At 36.5% G+C, this 18,554-nt stretch overlaps 1 protein-coding gene and 1 long non-coding RNA gene across 10 annotated transcripts in view; one reads left to right on the top strand and one right to left on the bottom strand.

The window, feature by feature from the left end:
- Window positions 1-18,554, bottom strand: part of LOC114933108 (protein O-mannosyl-transferase TMTC1) — a 162,326-nt gene that overhangs the window by 34,399 nt on the left and 109,373 nt on the right. For all 5 annotated transcript variants that reach the window (XM_029305572.2, XM_029305575.2, XM_085484089.1 and 2 more), the window contains one exon: window positions 16,960-17,063. In XM_029305572.2, the coding sequence (XP_029161405.1) occupies window positions 16,960-17,063 (104 nt within the window). The remainder of the gene's footprint in view (window positions 1-16,959; window positions 17,064-18,554) is intronic.
- LOC114933110 (uncharacterized) lies at window positions 638-17,713 on the top strand. 5 transcript variants are annotated; one of them, XR_003820020.2, is made up of 6 exons: window positions 640-915; window positions 3,388-3,783; window positions 15,455-15,936; window positions 16,072-16,479; window positions 16,621-16,883; window positions 16,952-17,713. It is a non-coding gene; the product is annotated as an uncharacterized LOC114933110 (long non-coding RNA). The 5 variants fall into 5 exon arrangements; XR_003820021.2 differs by having other exon boundaries at window positions 15,455-16,479; window positions 16,952-17,109; window positions 17,240-17,713; XR_014925012.1 differs by having other exon boundaries at window positions 638-915; window positions 15,455-16,479; window positions 16,941-17,713.

Below are 18,554 nucleotides of genomic sequence, written 5' to 3'. Positions count from 1 at the left end.
TTTGACATAACTATGTGCTTTAATTTGACAATTGTATACTGACTTTTTATTAGAACATTTTTTGCGTACTGAAGAAGACTAAATAGAGTTCGAAACGTTTAAGAAATTTAAGTTTTTGTAATTAGATTTAAAAATTAATTTTTTTCCAAGAACAAGGCTCTTTCTTATTGCTTATTTTATTTGGCCTAGTAATTAAGGAAGTTTTTTGCGTTTGTTTACATACGAGCTTGAACACTGGTTATTAGTGTATTTTGTATTATACAATATATTTTTATAGACGAGATTCTTATTATATTGATAATACCCGTTTAATCTGATCTGATTCAACCGCTTTAAAAATCATCGCGCTCAATTCGCAGACAAGTTTGTCGTCCTGACGCTTTTTCCCGGAGAAAAATTGGCCGCTCGATCGCAGCAACGAAGGCAACTTCTCACGATCGGTATTGTCCTCTTGGCACGAGCTGAAGAGGTCGGCCAATGGGGCTGGAGTGGTATCCTCCAGTTGCTGACATCGAGGTTCCATTTTCTCACTATCAGCATCTACCGATATAATCACCGATATAACGCCTCCACCACGCCACGGTAAGCGTCTGTGCGATCGTCGACGGGGATATTCTCGGTGTATCGTCGCGTTCTCCCCGGGACGGCTTACTCGGCAAGTCTATTGTCTCGCGGACAAGCCCACCCACACAACGCGCCGTGTAACGCGCCGGTAAATATTCGCCCGTGCCGTTGTGAGTGTTAATTCCGACGGCTCATGAGTCCCCTCTAATTGTCCTCGGCGCCAGATGTGGCGACGTCACCCAACATCGGCTCTATTCAGCAGCGAATAGTCGAAAAGTAAGCGAGTACCGAGAAGCGAGGTGTAAGAGATTCTCTAAGCTCATCCTCGCTCTCAATAAATTACCCAGTTGGGTACGAGGGAGTATAAACTTATCTATGTGTACAATTAAGAGTGACATTACATAAATTACAGTGGAAATACGCGATGGTGATTTATATGTATTGTATGGCGCGATGTGCGCATAAATTACATCGCAATCGTTATATCATCGCATCGTTAAGCAAATTTTCTCCGGCCATCGTTCTTGATAACGACTAACATATATTTTGCAATGTGACTTTTTAATGCATATTCTAATGAAACACAGTTTCGCGTTTAAACAGTACATGAAAAAAAAACGTACTGAAAAGTGTTAAAATTTAAATACAGAGTGGCTCTTCTAATTGCTCTCTTGGCGCAAGCAAAATTTACATACCTACAGCAATTGTTTTAAATGTCTCACGATTTAATGACATTTATCCCTTTGTTATTTCATGCTTGAGCACGTATATTATACTGCTACTTACTAATTAATATCCATCTTTTGGACAGTTGGGAAAAACGCAATGTGGGACTCGAAAAAAAAAACAAAGACAATAATGTATCTCGCAGCTCTGAGAGAGCGGCCGTCCTCTTTCTGAATAATTTTTCTTGCTCCGTTGACTATCTATATTTTCATTTCGTTGAAATGATTGATGACGGCGTCTGTGCATCACGAGCTCGCAAGATACGAGATTCGGAAGCTCGTAGTGCAGGAATAAAAAACGATCTGAGATGTCAAAATAATAATTTGTGGCATATATCACGCGCGATGCACGTATGAAATACATAAAAGTATTACAAAACGAATAGGATCTTCCCGAAAAAATGGTCGTATGGGAGAATATGATATATATTCGTGTGTCCATTCTTTTTAGAAATCACGAATATAACAAAGATGGCTATAAATCTAGAAAGAATATTCTCAAATTTGTGGACTTTTATAGATGGGCTTCCATAGATTCGCTTAAATAAATATTACTTTTTTAGGATTCGCAGTTAACAATAAATTTGTAATAAATGATAGATAAAAAAACAGTCAAAAGCTAAAAATATTTTCTTATAAATGTTATAATATACTCACATATCTTAATTTACGAATTATTTTAAATATTTTTTTTATATATAAAGATATAAATATAGTATGCATGTAAATGTTAAATTTTTTACATTTGATGCAGAAGAATTAATCAATTGGTTCAATTAAGACTATTTCATCAAGACGGTTCGCGCTAGACACCGTTTCTTACCAGTCTCACGATCGTTTGTCAAGCCAACCAACTTCAGAAAAAGCTTTCTTTTGAAGCCGTCATTCGCGTAGAAACGCGATGTCATTAGCTTTTAATCGTATCCTTCCATCAATTTACCCTCTCTTTCATTCAACCGTCCCCTTTTTCCTCTACACCTTCGTGATATGCGGGTATCGATCCTGTCGATGCTCATAAACGGTAAAGTTTTCCGCCCGTTTCTGCGACGTTAAGATATTGTCGGCTCCCAAATTACATGCATCATGTCAATTTGATCATAATAAATCTAAACTTATATTTCGAAAGAAAAATCCAAATTTGTATCTGTAAAGGAGAAAGAAGAGGAAGGAATTAACATAAAAGAGATTTATGGCCAAGAGTAATATGTTAGATGTATTTGTCGCTCTTTATATTAATATTCGGTTGAAACATGTCCGAATAAAGAATGATAATTTCAAAGCGCTAAAAACGATTAATCATGTTTTCGAAATTTATAAAATCAGATACAAAGGTGAAAACTTTAATCGACGCTCGCGTGATAAGTTCTTCGCACCATCGTCCGTTCGTTTCGCCATCGTCGGCACGTAAGAACTTTGATCTCTCGTACATGCTTTTGAATTCAGATGAAAGCAATTTCCCTCGATTACCAGGCCGAGGTGCAAGATAGGCTACGATCGATTCGCACGTGTTCCTAAGCATTCACTTGGTGATTTCGAAGCGAGATTTATTGCATGCATAATCACGCAGCTTCTAAGCACGCGAACTGGCATCATTTTTCTATGTCAAATTTTTCAGATAGTCACCTCATTTGCATAAATGCAATTTCCAAGCGCGAAGTCATGCATCATGTAATTAAAAACATATGCATACTCCTAACAATTTGTTGGTAATGCTTTTCACACTCTTTCAAATTGAAATGTGAAACCGAAATGTAAGTGTACGTATTTTAGTTAATATCTTAACGTATAGAGATAAAATTTCATGCCTTCATCTAGAAGAATTATGCTAACGTTATGTATTTTTCTATACTGTATAGATCCTATTACAATATCACATTTACAAAAATATAGATTTTTAGAATAAAATAATAAGTTATCAATCGTTATTAATTATCAGATCACATTATGTGTGAATAATCGCGACTGTTGTTACGAGTATCGTTATAACCGAGGAAAATAAATTGCACGTCCAAGTTTTTATTTTTTACATTCTTCGTATCATAAATTATCTTCTACATCATCAATAATATTCCATCAAAAATTTTTTTTTTTCTTTTAGAAACTTGGCATTGTGAAAAAAATATGGGCCAGACCGACACGTTGCGTACGAAGTAGCTGACTAGGAAACGACACGATATCGTGAGAAGAGTAACGGTGCGGGAAGAGGTCTCTGTAATAGAGGTTTATTGGCAATTAATCTTCCGGGCCGGATGTGCCCGCTTCGTCGGGCACGATACACTTCCGTCTCAGCGAGCGACCGGTAAACCGAGAAGAGATGTATTGCATCGTACCACGAAATCAAACGTACGTCCTTCTCTCCACTTCCTCCCAGTTGATACCAATTCCCCGGTCTACCTGCCGTGCGTCTTTGTCAGTTGCGCCGGAAGTGCATTGTTTCTGAAGTACGATTCTCGGGAGATGTCCGTCAACCTGATCTTGATCAAGTGGCCTGTAGGTAAGTATTATTTTTTTCTTCGAGTTTTTATATATTACGCGTGTTGCATATCTAATGTGTTAAATTTGATTAAAGTTCATCTCGATATGATATTTCGCCGAAAGCACAGAGCTGATTATAGCGGTTACATTCATCTGTTTATTGTCATTATCACGCTTTCCGTATTCATCCAATCATTCAACGTACTAGTGATATGCTGAATTAGTTCTACGCAAGAGTATCGATTTTCTTTAAAATTTAATAGTTCCATTCTGTCCTGTAGTATCACAAAGAGAACAATAGCACACATCGGTGCACCGTTTCCGTGAATAGTAGTAATTCCGTCATCAAATTTAGCCTCGATGATCGGATTCGCGCGAGCTGCGATATTGCGGCTTAATTTTCAATCGACGGCCCAGGCGTATAAATGCGTGCAACACACAGAATACAAAAAAGCACACGCTTGCTAATTATTCGTTATTGGAATTATCACCGAGTCACAATAACTGCCACCATAGCTAATCATTATATTTAATATCAAATGTCATTTTAATTATAACACATTATTGTAATATCATTCGTGCACAAATATTGCAAATGCAAAGCTGCAGCATAGTATTAACTTTTATAACAATAACATTAACATTTAGGCAGCTTACTTATGGATAATGAAAATCAGAACAAAATATTTATATATATTGCATGCTGTAATTAATTTACTTAATAAAATGAATTACTCATATTAAATTATTACTATTTCATTATGAACTATTTCATAAGGCGTTATTTTAATTTCTCTTAAAAAATCGTCTATTCTAGCTCGTATTTGTCGATGACTTAATTTTATTGTAATTAAAACAAAGTGAAATAAAAAGATATGAAACCATAAATATTTTATCCATATATATTTGCAAATTTTATATAAAATTTATTTTAATATTGATTATTAACGAAAAACAATTAAAAGCATAGAATAATGTATATAAATACAAATCATCGGATTAAATAAGTTAAGCTAATGGAGAGACCGGATTTATTTCAATAAATCAAAAATGTGAGAAAAACAAAACTCAAATTACTTCATAAAACATTAAATAAATTCACATAAAGTAATGTTTCCTAGCGACAACAAATCAGTTGGCACACGATTTTTTTACATAGCTGCATACATGTACGTAAAATTCGCAAAGAGAAACTTGAATCGGCAGTTAATAGCATGATTCATTTTATACGCTGTTCCTTGAAATGCGATCATTTTGTATGTACAATTAGAGACTACCAGCCCGTACAATTAACTGCCTTTATGATAAAAAAATTTGTAAATATATCAAAGAGGAGGCTATTTATCGAAACAATAAATATTTCGTGCAATTTATTCTTTTGAAATAAAAATGAAAGTATTAAAAGATAAGCTGACCGGAGAACTCGCTTTGGTTTTTGAAGAAAATTTATAATATATTGCTTCGTCAGCTTTTTGCCGACAAAATTCTCTCAATACCTTAATGTTGGTGCGAAAGTTCAGTATCAGAAAGATGTATCCTGAATAAGAAGCTAAATTCTTTTAATCTTTTTTTTTCACAAACAGTTCGTCGCGTTTTAATTTCAAGAACTCTGTGCGCAAAGTGTCAGCCTTTGATAATTTTTAAAAGCTTACGAAATCTATTTCATATCTGAAATATTCTCCTTTACATATATAGTTATCGTCGTTAGCCACACTTTTGATGCCAATGAAGTGGGTTATTTTATTGAGACATTATTGGGCCATCGCTCAATGAGGGCAAGCTCTGTTCCAGCAAGCGATTTGACCCGAATTGGTTAGAGTTCGCTTGATTGCCCAATAAAGGCAGTTGGGAAGGTCGTTGTTTGAATTTCTTCTCTTAGCCCATGTATGCGTATATAGACTATGGTGTAGATTATAGTAGTGATTTGACTCCAATTTCTTATACTAGTTTCTCATGTGAATCGTAATGACAATTTAATAATTCTATAACTTATTGTTAGTTCTATCTTCACACGCAACGAAAGATTAGCATATGTGAATTATTATATAATTATTCCATTAAATACTTTTGCAGTTTATATAATCTACAGATATATAATTCGATGCGTATATAATAATAATTTTTTAATAATATTTATTATTTTGGACGACCGTTATAATTTGGATCTTATACATATTAGCATGTACTTTTTTCATTACAAATAAATCTATTATACATTGTCTACTTTACTAAATGAGTAATAGACTTTTAATTTATGATAATGGAAGCTAAATGTATATACTTGAATTAATTTTTTGTTTTTTAAACTTTAATTTGTTGCGTACAAATTTAGATATTTTTAGTTATTTGGTGTGTATTTTTCTCTCTTTTAGAGATATTTTTTTCATTAAATTAATTTTACGTAAACAAATTACCATTTCCATCGTCAGCGCCATTATTATTTTAACCAAGTCAAATTAATGATTACTTGCCCTATTGGCGAGCGTTCCTCTTTAACAGAGAAAATATTTAACCTCCGGTGAAGAGGTGAAAATAGAAAAGGATCAAAGAGAGTGAGAGAGAGGTAGAGAGAAAGTCAGGAACGACATACGTAGATATTGCACCCAACCCCCGATTCGCATTTTCCACCTAAATGCACTCACTTCCTCGCTTCCGACTTTTCGTCTAAAGTCTAGACGGTGCTCTTTCGATTGAATTTTCTTCTCTCGTATTAATGACGGCATTCATATTAGTTCAACTTCCGTGAGTTATTTTAATTGAGTATACACACGAATGCATCGAGATTCTCCTTCGGACTGTAAAAGGAAGAATAATTACCGGGAAGCAATAATATCTTTGCTGTTTAGAGTCGTATGTTTCGAAATATAAACGGGATAAAAACATGCGATCTCATTCCAGTGAGCTTCATTAAAGATTTCTGTTAATTAAGAACACATTTAAAAGGTAAGCGAATATATTATATTGCGCATCTATCCTCATATTATCGTAATATGTGTACAATAAATTCCAATCGCAATCTTCATTATTTATTTATCCTACATTGCACTACTTAATTGCCATGTTACGGTACAGTTTTAATTACGCTTTATTAAGTATATTTCTCCCGATTATCCTTTGCATGTACGTTACACTTGATTTGCCAAAGCAATATTTATTGGTGAACGTAATGTGCGTTCAATAGACTATGATCAGATGGAATTCATGTAACATGAAATTGAATTGAAACGCTATTTCGAGAATAGTAGCGATAGTTATACGCTTCATTGCTTATGAATACATGATACATTGATTAATACGTACCAAACCATATAATTATTACATTGTTAATTTCGCCACAAAGTTACTTTTTAAATTCCTATAAATGTATTCTCAACATTCTTATAATTCAATATAATTCAATATAATTATTTCAACCTGCGAAGATAAATCTCACTGCTATAATTAAGTTCAATCTCGTATAAACTTTGACCATGTATGTGTCCACATATTATTTCTGCTATATTCGCATAGAATAGTTTCGAACTTTGTGACGAAGGTTAAAATTAGAGCCATTAATATGGTCTCCTGCAATTTACCTGGGAACATTAAGCACTCTCTACTTTAGCTCTTAAAGATTAATCAGCTTTCCACTGTTGCAAAATAAGCATTGCACTCATTGTCAGTCTATAAACGCGGTTATAAATATTATATAAACTTAACGAATAAATATAAATTAAACAAAAGGCATATCCTACATATTTTATTTTTTTTGATTGATGCAAGTTCATAAATCGTCTCTGAGCAAATATTTTCTCATCAAGATATCGTAAAAAAATAGACCACTGACATGAGGGAAACAGTGAACGACGGAGAAACAGAACATGCAAATCATGATGACAATAGACAGAGTGATGAGAGAATTAGTGAGTCTCTCCACGCAGATAATTTGTGTCGTGTAGTTATCCATCGATTTTCAACCATACGGATAGGATATAGATAGGTAAGACATGGGTTATGCCTTTCGTAGTAATTTACTCGACTTCCTCCCGCTCCCAACTAACGAATGAGTATAGCCGGAAGGAGTGGAATTGATTGATCGAAGGCAAAGCATCGCCTCACGTACAGAATGTGCCGTCACTCTTGGTTAGCAGCATACGGAAATTGATGACGATCCAGTTCTCTTGCGTACGAACGCGTCAGAATGGATTCAGGAAACGCGTACACGAAAGCCGCACACTTCGATTTAACTGTTTCCACCCTCATCTCTCGTCGTCTTCTCTGATCCGTCGTGCATATTTCTACCACTCTACGACGCGTTACGCCGTAATGAATGGAAGTTGTCGGAATGGATTATAACGCACGGAGGTTTCGGGTCTCGGTGAAACATCTAGGGTTCAAAGCATGTAACCATATACATGTACATATCATATCAGATACGCCGTTGGGGTTTGTCAACGACATCTCTCGTTGATGTCTCGTTGTACAACTGTTCGTGCAACTAGTATTATAAATGTAGATGGAGAAAATTTTGGGAAATTTCAAATTTATAATCATATTTCTATTTTGTGAAAGAAAAAGTAGCATTTATCAATACGTTAGTTTATTTTAATAAATGTTTCTCCAAATAAGATGCTATTATGATTTAATATGATTATGCTATAAAATGAATGAAGGAGTCAAGAACCGATGTAAAAAAGATCTAAATATTAAAATTATTACGTAAATAGCTTTATTATTATTGTAATATTTCCAATTAATTTTTATATTCGTTTTTCAAATATTTTATATTAGTCTCCTTATACCAATATATAAGCATTAAAATGTCAGGTTTATAAATCTTCGGATATTATAATGCAGAACAATGTGATGTACGGATTTTACTGGATTTATTTAATACATTTATATTAATATCTCTTGCACGACACTTGTTGATATGTTGATCCTGTTCGAGATTTTTATTTTATTTTGTCAGGTTTATAGGTACAAATGAGCAAGAAAATATTGACTAATTACTTGACGTGGATGGTCATTTTTTCGAAATTCAAATATATTACAAGCGGTTTAACATGTTTGGTAACTATCTGTAATATATGAGATGAATGTTCTCTATCATAAATATCATACATCTCTACTGCTGTGTTGTACTGTTGTACGCGCGTATATAAAGCCACCGGATATACCCCCAAAACAATAATATTCAGCATGTAAATCCCTGTTGCATTTTGTATAACATAGCATTTTCAAGCGAAATATCGATGACACCGGCGGTAAAATCGGAAGAATTACAGTTACACAGTCATTATTATTAGGAAAGTGAGAAATCCGTTAATCTTATTTTCGATTTCTTGTCAGTAATAATGCATTATACTCAGAAATGCAACATCAATCTATTAATATTTAATTGCAAATTATTAAAGAACAACTTTGCTAACGTAGTGAAACACAAACACACAGTTGTCAGAAAATATCTTATTAATCGTGATAAAATATTTTTCAATTTAATACATATATTACATATGATAATTTAACGACGCGATACATATGGAAACACCATTCGAGTAAGAAAGCCGACGATGCGGTTTACCCAAAGTGCTCTTAGAGGCCATAGAGAATTTATGTCATGCCGTATCAGTTAGTCTGAGACATTCCGCGGCTTAGGGGCTCGGTGTAAATGCGTGCTGTTAACCACACTCTACATCTTTAAGGCATCTCTCGGATCTGCCTCTGAGGCATCGTATTCGCGGAGCGGCGAAATTTCGCGGTCCTACTGACTTAATGTCCTCTAAAGTGGTTAATGGATAATTTAACGTCATTGCGCATCTCAACGTATATATATCTGTAGGTAGGTGCGTGACGAGCTAGCGACACTATGAATGGCTTATATCTCTCGTGTATCACGTGTTGACGTTTGCAAAATTATCTATGTAAGTTACGTGAAAGGAGATATAATTTTGTCAAAACGTGTAAAGTTTACTCACTAAATATACATATAATCTCATTGAATCTTATTTATATACTTTAATAAAATCCAGTTGAATCTCTTAAATAAGATTACTTTATCTACAATTAAATAATAGAGCAGCGTCAATTTTGTTAATTTCGAAGTCTATATATAAGCATTAACACGCTCTACATATGAATAAACAATTTTGGATAAAATTAGGCAATCAATAACGACTAGCAGAGAACGAAACGGCTGTTGAGAGAATCAATGGAACGAAATCAAGTAATTTTCTCTATTTTGCACATAATAAATAGTAACGTCTCACGGAAAAACCCGAATAAGGGGTGCTGTTAATGTTAAGAATGCCTTTATCACGCTCTGAATTTTGTTCTTTACAAGCTTTGCTTTGCCCTTTACTATCTCTTTGCGCCTTCTACCGAAAGTAAAGAATAGAACAAAGCCTATATATAGAGAGCTAGAGTAATCTTGGAAACTATTATTGCACTCGCGTCTGTACCACCAGTGCGATTCACCGCACCGATCTACGAGGTAGACCAAGATACCGGCAGACATTCCCAAGTCTCGAAACATCCACTCGTCTCTTGAGTATCGGCTAATTGGATACTCCGCAGCCGACACCCGCGGCGACATTTTCTTTTTACGACAACGCTCCTTTCTTCTTGTCCCTTGTCTCTATTCGTCGCAGACGTGTATTTCTGTTTGCTTTCTCCCTGTTCCCCGATCTGAGAATAGTTGAAACGTGACTCTTTCTCTCTCTCTCCCTTTCTAAAAGACTACGCAGCGAAAAATTCTATTCCGAGATGAAACGCGTTAAAAATCTCTCATCTATATTTCACACTTGAATTTTATAAAATTTATCACGAATAATAAAAATGTATCGTGAAAAAAGACGATCTCAATTCATTGTATGTACAAGATATCAGTAGATAATAAAAATCCATCGCCGAAGAAACATGTTTAAGGTGGTAACGATACTGCGTCAGTAACAAATTCTTTGATGTAAAAGCGAAAGAGGAAAAAATTCACAAAAGCTGTTTGATATCATCTTCATTGCTTTGTCCTGGTATAAAATTTACTACCGCCGGGGATTTTCGTTAGAGAACAGCTAGACCCTCCGGATATAACTAATTACGCGCACTCAGCGGTGTCGTCGCAGTAGCTTTGTCAGAGGCGTTTTATCTCTACGTCGGAATTTTCACTGTCCAGGAAGTTCTCTGCCCGCGTACATTCTCATTGGTCTTGCGAGAGATAGGACGACCACGTGATCATTTTCATTATATAGTTAGTACGTAATTAACGTCAACACAAATGGTATATTGGATCATTAAAGTCATTAGTTTGACAAATAATTCGAAAAATTGCACGACAAATTATTCGAGAAAATGTACTTATATGTATATCTGACGAATCAATTTGTGTTCTCACTTTTCTCCCTCCGTTTGAAAGTGAGGAAAATAGTATTCCTCTCCGGGACATTGTATATATCTTTCGATCGATTATACAAAGAAAGAGGCTTTTATTTAAGCGGCTATATTTAACGGTCTGGTTATAAGCGTCTCTTTCATAAACGTTAATGTTAATTATCTGCACCGGGGTATATCATCGTGCAATCTTTACGGTGAACTCGTGACACGAGTTTACGCGAGGAAGAAGGGCGAAATTCCGGGAAGGCGCGCAGGTGCTTGAATAGAGCATAAATTATGGCGAGAGTATACAAAGTTACGTAGCTACGAGAAAGTACTTACAGCGAGAAAGAAGAAGCGCATATGTCCGTAGTTGACTAGCAATATTAACTGAGGTTGGTGTGTGTGCGAGCATTCGCATACAAAAATATGCTCGAAACCATAAATCTGTCTTGCTCATAGGTTAACGTGAGAAACAGTTTTACATATTCCCATAATTCTGAAGCTCGCGCACTTTATAATCCGCCTTCCTCTTTTTTTTTCTTTTTTTCCTTTTCGCCAGCTATTACGCGAACATTACAGCCGCACGACGCAAAGCCAATATTTTATTACATATCCTTTGACTATTTTATTAACTGTACGATATGATGAAACGAGATTAGACGAGATATACAGGAGATTTAACGAGATATATTAGCTTCAACTAATAAATGAGCAGCCACTTTTCTACGATTCTGACGTAGAGAAAGGAGAAATGGGAGACTTGAGCTTAACGCCATTTACTGCGCGGAAACTTCCGATCATGAGAATTAATCGCCCGGCAATGAGGCGTCCGCACGAAAACTGATCCGTGGATTTAACGTTCCGATGGATTATGCGGATAGAGAACAATGAATATAAGTTCCATTATCTTTCCCTAGCAATCGATATCAACGTTTTTCATAGATATTTTTATTGTATCGTTCTAGATGAAATTCGCACAGTCTTGGATAACAAAATTGAAATAATTCTTTTTTTTTACTTTATTTCGAATCAATTTTATCCGACCACAACATTTTTAAATCTACGGACGACGAGATGTAACAAGCATTATAAAAAAATTTTTTGCTTCTATTCGAAGGCCGATATTTGCAACATGCAGCAAAATACTTTGTACGAGCAAATTGAGATACGCGATATTAAAATACAGAGAGTAATACTTCAAAGATGATTGAACAGGACTCTCTCTCTCTCTCTCTTTCTCTCCCTCTCTCAGTAAAATGGCCGTGAGAGCGGATACAAATTTTCTCGTAACAATATTCTCTGTCAAAGGATTACGTCATAAAGACATGCTATTATACATACAGCGATGGAAATAGAAGCGAGAGAGAGAGAGAGAGAGAGAGAGAGAGAGGCGCTATATTACACTCTATCGCTATCAGACATGCATGAAGTTCTATCACTCGTGCATGATTGTGAGTGCACCGTAAATGACTAGTGCTGCATACGTTTGCATTTTCGCCATAACGTGACTCATAAATATGAAAGTAAGTTTTGACATCCTTCGAGAAAATCACGTCGATACGCGGACGACGATTTTTCGACGATTGCTGGCTTTTCTCCGGATTGCGCGATTCCAATGTGTGCGATTCTTGCCCAATTTAAAAATCTACCCGCGTAGTCGCGACAGAGCGACACATTTGTTCGGTTCTCCTATTGTTAAGAATATTTCAAATTTCAACAATTTACTGTCATTCACAAATTGAATAAAGTAAATGCTGAAAAAAAGTTACCCTCAGCGTGCGCACACAAAACCACTCGCGATTGAATGGAAAACTGTGCATGATTATTCTAACACTTCTCTATCATGGATAAAATTCAAAGTGCACTCTGTCATTCTGTGGGCAATATTTCGTCGACACACGCATCGAGGGCTTCTCGTTTTATAATTCAAACGCACCGTTTATCGGGACGAAGAATTTTTGTACAAATTTCTTTTGTACGTATATTATCGTAAATTATTGTACAGAACGTTTTAGGCATACATACACCAATTTTTTATGCGCGCGTGCACATTGCGCGATACTAGAAAAAAAAACAAAAGAAATATCAAAATATCAAACGGAGAGGAAAGTTGAGCAATCTTTTTACGAGAAAACTTACGTTAACCATTTATAGCATATTTCTTCTGCTTTCTCTCCGAGATATTCCGCAGTCCTCCTAAGAGAGGTAAGCTGTTTTATAAACTTATAAATCTCCCGAGTATATATATTTCAAACATACAAACATAAAGAGAAGTTTTAAGTTACTATGCTGCATAAATTCCAATGAACTCCTGCGGCGATTTAAAAAAAACACAATAAAATTACAGTTATCTCCCTGAACTAGTTCTGTCATCGTTATTATAACGACGTTATGGTTCTTCTGTGTTCGGTATACAATTCAATATGCTGCCTTAATCGTAAAGAATACACAAAATTATTTATTCAGTTCGAGACGTCAAAATATTCGTAATATATATATAACAAAGTGTAGATAGATATTCGTATTTTAGAATTAATATTGATATCGATATGAATATTGCAAGCATATAATTATATCACACGATTATTATTCAAGACGTTCATCAACTTATTTTAATTCCATTGGCTATATATGTAGCTGAATATATACGGTGCGAAACTGTGCTAAATTTGTCAGATCTCATTTTATCACCGATCATTAATATCCTTAATCTGCTTAATAATTTTCTGCATAACAGAGCGTGTTTTATTCCGAGGAAAATTTAATAGAAATAGAGAAATCTTAAAGGAACTTTGTCGAGCTGCATAATAATCCTCGTAATGTGGCTATCTATCGCGTTAATATTTTACGACGAAACCGAGACACAGACCATAGTGGAAATGACACGCGTGCGGTGTCTATATATATAATAATATCATTGCAGGTATAGAGCAATAGAGCGAGACACATGGGGCGGATCCGTCATGGAATTAATCATCGTAAAGACCGCGCACGGTATATATACGAGTCTGTCGTAACCGGGAAGACCTTTTAACGATATCATTTACTCTCTGTACTCCGTAAAGCCCGACGCGAAATCTCGAGCACTCTCTAACGCACTTTTGCTACTCTTGGGAGCAAACAACCGCCATTCGTTGCTTCAAAATACACATTCACGTCATACTTATCTATGATCTAATAAAGTGGAGTAATATATATGTTCTCGACGATATATTCACCAATATTCGGTTGGCTTTTTTTCCCAAACGATCAATGTGTACGGCTTGTGTCAGACAATCGCAGATGCAAAGTTGGATAACACTTATTCGTATAAAGGGGTTACCGTAGATATACAACGGTGCGAAATTGCAAATCTCGCGCAAAGCGAGATTGAAACGGCGCGTGTGCATCCTGCATCGCAACGAGCAAGTCGTAATTGCGCGTTGTCGAGAGAGAACGCGTTGTTGTTGCTGCGAGCTCGCGTTAATAACGAGGGCCGAGCGCGGCATGATTTATATCTGTAGCCTATTTAAGTGGCGATTAGCGCTTCGCACGGAGTTACGCGCGCGCGCGCCAGTCGTCCGCTTAACAAGCTTAAACTTAAATTACCGTATTAATCGCGTGGAGCATCGCGGGATCTAATGGAATAGCCGCACCACCCCTGAGCGGTCGAACACAGGTACACGCGATCATCGCAAATATATACTCCACCCGGAATCGCCTAAACTTATATGTATAATTGCATTAGAAGGAACCTCGCGCGACATCTTGCACCAAGTAAATTTGTTCAAGTCGCAGGCATCATCTACACGGACACGTGCCGTGTCGCATATGCCGCGCATACATATACATACATACATATTTGACGCGGCAAGAATATTTCGAGAATAAGGGACCGGGTTAACAGAGGGAAAATAGAATCCTAAGGGAGACGTGAAGCCCTCGCGAAAGACTGGTCCGACTTGTAGGCTTGCGCGATCGTAAATTTCGCGAAACGACGGTACATCCAGCCAAATTATACATTGCATAAAATATTCCGCCCGGTTTCTAGCCCGAAAGTATTTCGTATGAGATAATATCCTCTTTTCTTCCGGTCTGTTTCTACTCTTATTCGTACGCTCGACTTCAGAGAAATGGGGAAGAAGAGGGTGGGAAGCTGGGATTGTATCGGAGAAGAGAAATGAATAAATAGAAAAAAAGAGGGAAAAAAGAGCTGCTTCGATACATTTATATACGTCGGACAAATGGGGGAAGAGTAAGGCTGATGAAAATAATACAATGTCTCGATATATGCTGAAATTATCGAACAATCTCTCTTTCAAACTAATAATTAGAATTCTCGTTTCTTTTTTCTTTTGCAGTGCTGTTTCCGCGTCGGTGAAACAGGAAGGTGCAACGAGAGAACGTTGTATTTAATTAGCGTTCCTTCGTCAGTCGTGTCAGAAAGAGGAATCTTACGGTCGGGTTGCACGGCCACGTATGAAAGAAATTCGCGGAAATATGACTTTTATCATGAAAATGTAATGTATGACTAATTAGTTTTGTAAAACAGGTAGACAAATTGCGTTACGTTTATAACTACTTCAAAAGATGGGCCCCTGTAATTAAAATAATTGTTTACAAATGGAGAAGATTTTTTCTTTTATATTTATAAAAAAAAACACACGATATCAAATATATCTATTTCGTAATTTCATCGTGAATAAAAGTTGCGCAGCAACGAGTTGCGCGTTCAGAGGACTACATCGTGTGATCATTTCCATTTTCGATCTACGTGAAACCTCAGAACACGTCCGCTCCTTGTGAGACGTAATAGATACAGTGGTCATATCGTTGAACTACGGTAAGATAGTGGGATTGGATTTATACTGAACATGTTCAACGAGCCGTCGAATCGAATTATGCATGAGAACATTTTTTCATAGACTTTTCGTCGAATCGGAATGTTCATATCGCATCGCTAAAAAAATTTTTTTAGGTAAAAAATATGGCATCGAGTGTGGATTAAAGTTGCTGCGAGTATCGATCTTCGAGGAAATCAACTGAGAGATGTTCCGCGAATCGCACCGAAAAGTTGCATCTCAGCTCGGATTCTTTGACGATGATACTCGAACGAATCGGCGCGGCGCAGCAGGACGCGGCGCGAATCTGTTGCAAGCAGGCAATTGGAGTGGAAAAGTTGGACAGACGAGATTCTCGGTTTAACCCGAGCACGAATTGAAAATCTTTTTTTGGCAGGCAATCGACTGATGCTTGATCTTCGAGACGTAGCATAGTTAGAGACGACTACAGAAGAAGACATTTTAAATCAGGCATTTGGCGTGAATAGAAAATTGATTTTCTATATGCAGATATATTTTAACATCGTTTGCTTTTTTTCTATAAGGTAACCTCTCATTTTTAGAATAAAATTCGAAACGTTTTATAACGGTAATTTGTATTTTTTCCTCTTTTTCCATATTTTTATTGCGGTTAAAAAAAAATGAATCAAATGTCTCTTGTGTTTGTTTTTATGTATCGGTTTCAGAAAAAGAGTCGGATATCCAATTGAGGTTCTAAGAAAACATTCCAGTGGAAAGGTGCGAAAATAAACAATCGAAATAGCATTGCCGCTTAAATGTTTCCAACTACTGAAAGCGTCGAGTGAGAGATGAATCCAAGCTGAATCAGATCAAAGGATAAAGTCGTCTTGTTTCCACTGTCATCCAACACTTTGATCTCACATATACGCGATACGTTACTCCTCAACGAAGGACAATGGTATAAAGTTTCCAGTCGTTCTCAATCGCTGTGAGTTTTGAAACATTGTAATAGGATTCCTCGCGTCACGACTCGCGTAACATAAAGGATTTATACAGATACTCACCTGACGTGGAAACAGGGATGAAAAGCAGCTGGATTATCCTGTGCGGAGAAGTTCGGCAAAGTACCATGAAGCAGAGCGAGCCGTACCACAAGAAGTATGCCAAACTGCAAACATTAAACGGTCGATGAATTTTCATATTGTTATAGACGGGTATTTTTCTTTACGAAACATTCAAGAGTACTTTATATCAATGCAATGCGAAGTGCAGATTTGAAAGCGCTTCAGTTATTCTCGCACAAACCTAACAAACTTGTTTTCTTTCATGTCTTTACGGTGCTAGCAATTAAAAGAGGAAAACTTATAAATTATTTTGGCACAAAAATTTTACATAGTCGTGTGGATATAACAAATGTGATAACATCGAATCAAGTGTCTCTTGTTTCAAATTAAAATGCATTTGCATTGCATTCATATCTACAACTTTGACGTTTCTGTTTTATCACACATACAAATAATTGGATTATAAATTACATTTTGGAAGATAAAAAGAACGAGATATAAAACAAAGCAACCGTAAGAGAGGCTATATTTTTATACTCAAATTGCGGATCGTTGATCCACTGCACGCGATATGATATAGAGACATAAAAGTTTTACGCAGAAATATAGAAACTTTTATGCGATTCTCTATGATACGATGGAATAGATAAAAATGAAGTTAATGATGTAATAGCAAACAGATGACAAAGAAAGACAAAATTTCATGTTCTCAACATGTCTACCATAATAAATGTCCGTTCATATATATATATATATATATATATATATATATATATATATATATAATATATTGCTATTTCTTTCCCTTTTAATTATCCACGATTTATGAAGCATCCAGTAGGGGAGTTAGCAAGTTAGGTCTCGCAATAATGCCGCTAATGGGCGCGACATGTATCACAGTCACGTTTTCTTAAATGGGTGAATTAAGTAACGCGATTCGCAAGTCTGAATAGCAAAGAAGAGGAAACGGTATTCGCTTCATACAAGTTTCCCGCCGAGTCGCGTCGAGACGTCGTCACGTTCACGCGGTAGATGACACGGGTCCGTCGTCACATTTCCGTCACGTTCTTCCCAGAGCTCGCTAACCCAATAGACGTCCGTACCATCCTCCGATAGACCACTCTCCATCCCTTATTCCCAGAGAGTTATCCAGGAAGCATCGTTGGCCCTCTCACTGTCTCTCCGCCTTTGTACCTATGTCGGCGGGTCCTCTCGCTCGCATTCTTGTCGATAGACAGACATAGCGGTGAGTGGTTCTGGAAGGGTTGGAGAGCCGGACAATATCTGCCAATTCGAGGTATTCATATCCTCCAGGATCGAAGTCGACAGACTAGGATAGCGTCCATCCTAGAGAGCGAACACGTCGTATATATGTATATATATATATATATATATATATATATATATGTACGTAACGCCGTCATCGAAACGCCGCATGTATATCCCGCCGAGACGTCCGACACCGGCGGTGTCGGTCTTGTTCTTCGATGGGAAGCTCTTGGAATATTGTATTACGGCCGCCACGAGATCCCGGTTGACCCCGCGGAACACGAGCGAGACGGAAATTCAATTCCGATAAACATCCGATGCGCACG

Source organism: Nylanderia fulva, unplaced genomic scaffold, assembly GCF_048542155.1.
Source record: "Nylanderia fulva isolate GAGA-0341 unplaced genomic scaffold, ASM4854215v1 Scaffold29, whole genome shotgun sequence".
NCBI classification, from domain to species: domain Eukaryota; kingdom Metazoa; phylum Arthropoda; class Insecta; order Hymenoptera; family Formicidae; genus Nylanderia; species Nylanderia fulva.
Note: the sequence above shows the minus strand (reverse complement) of the source record. Positions and strands in the feature narration are given on the sequence as shown.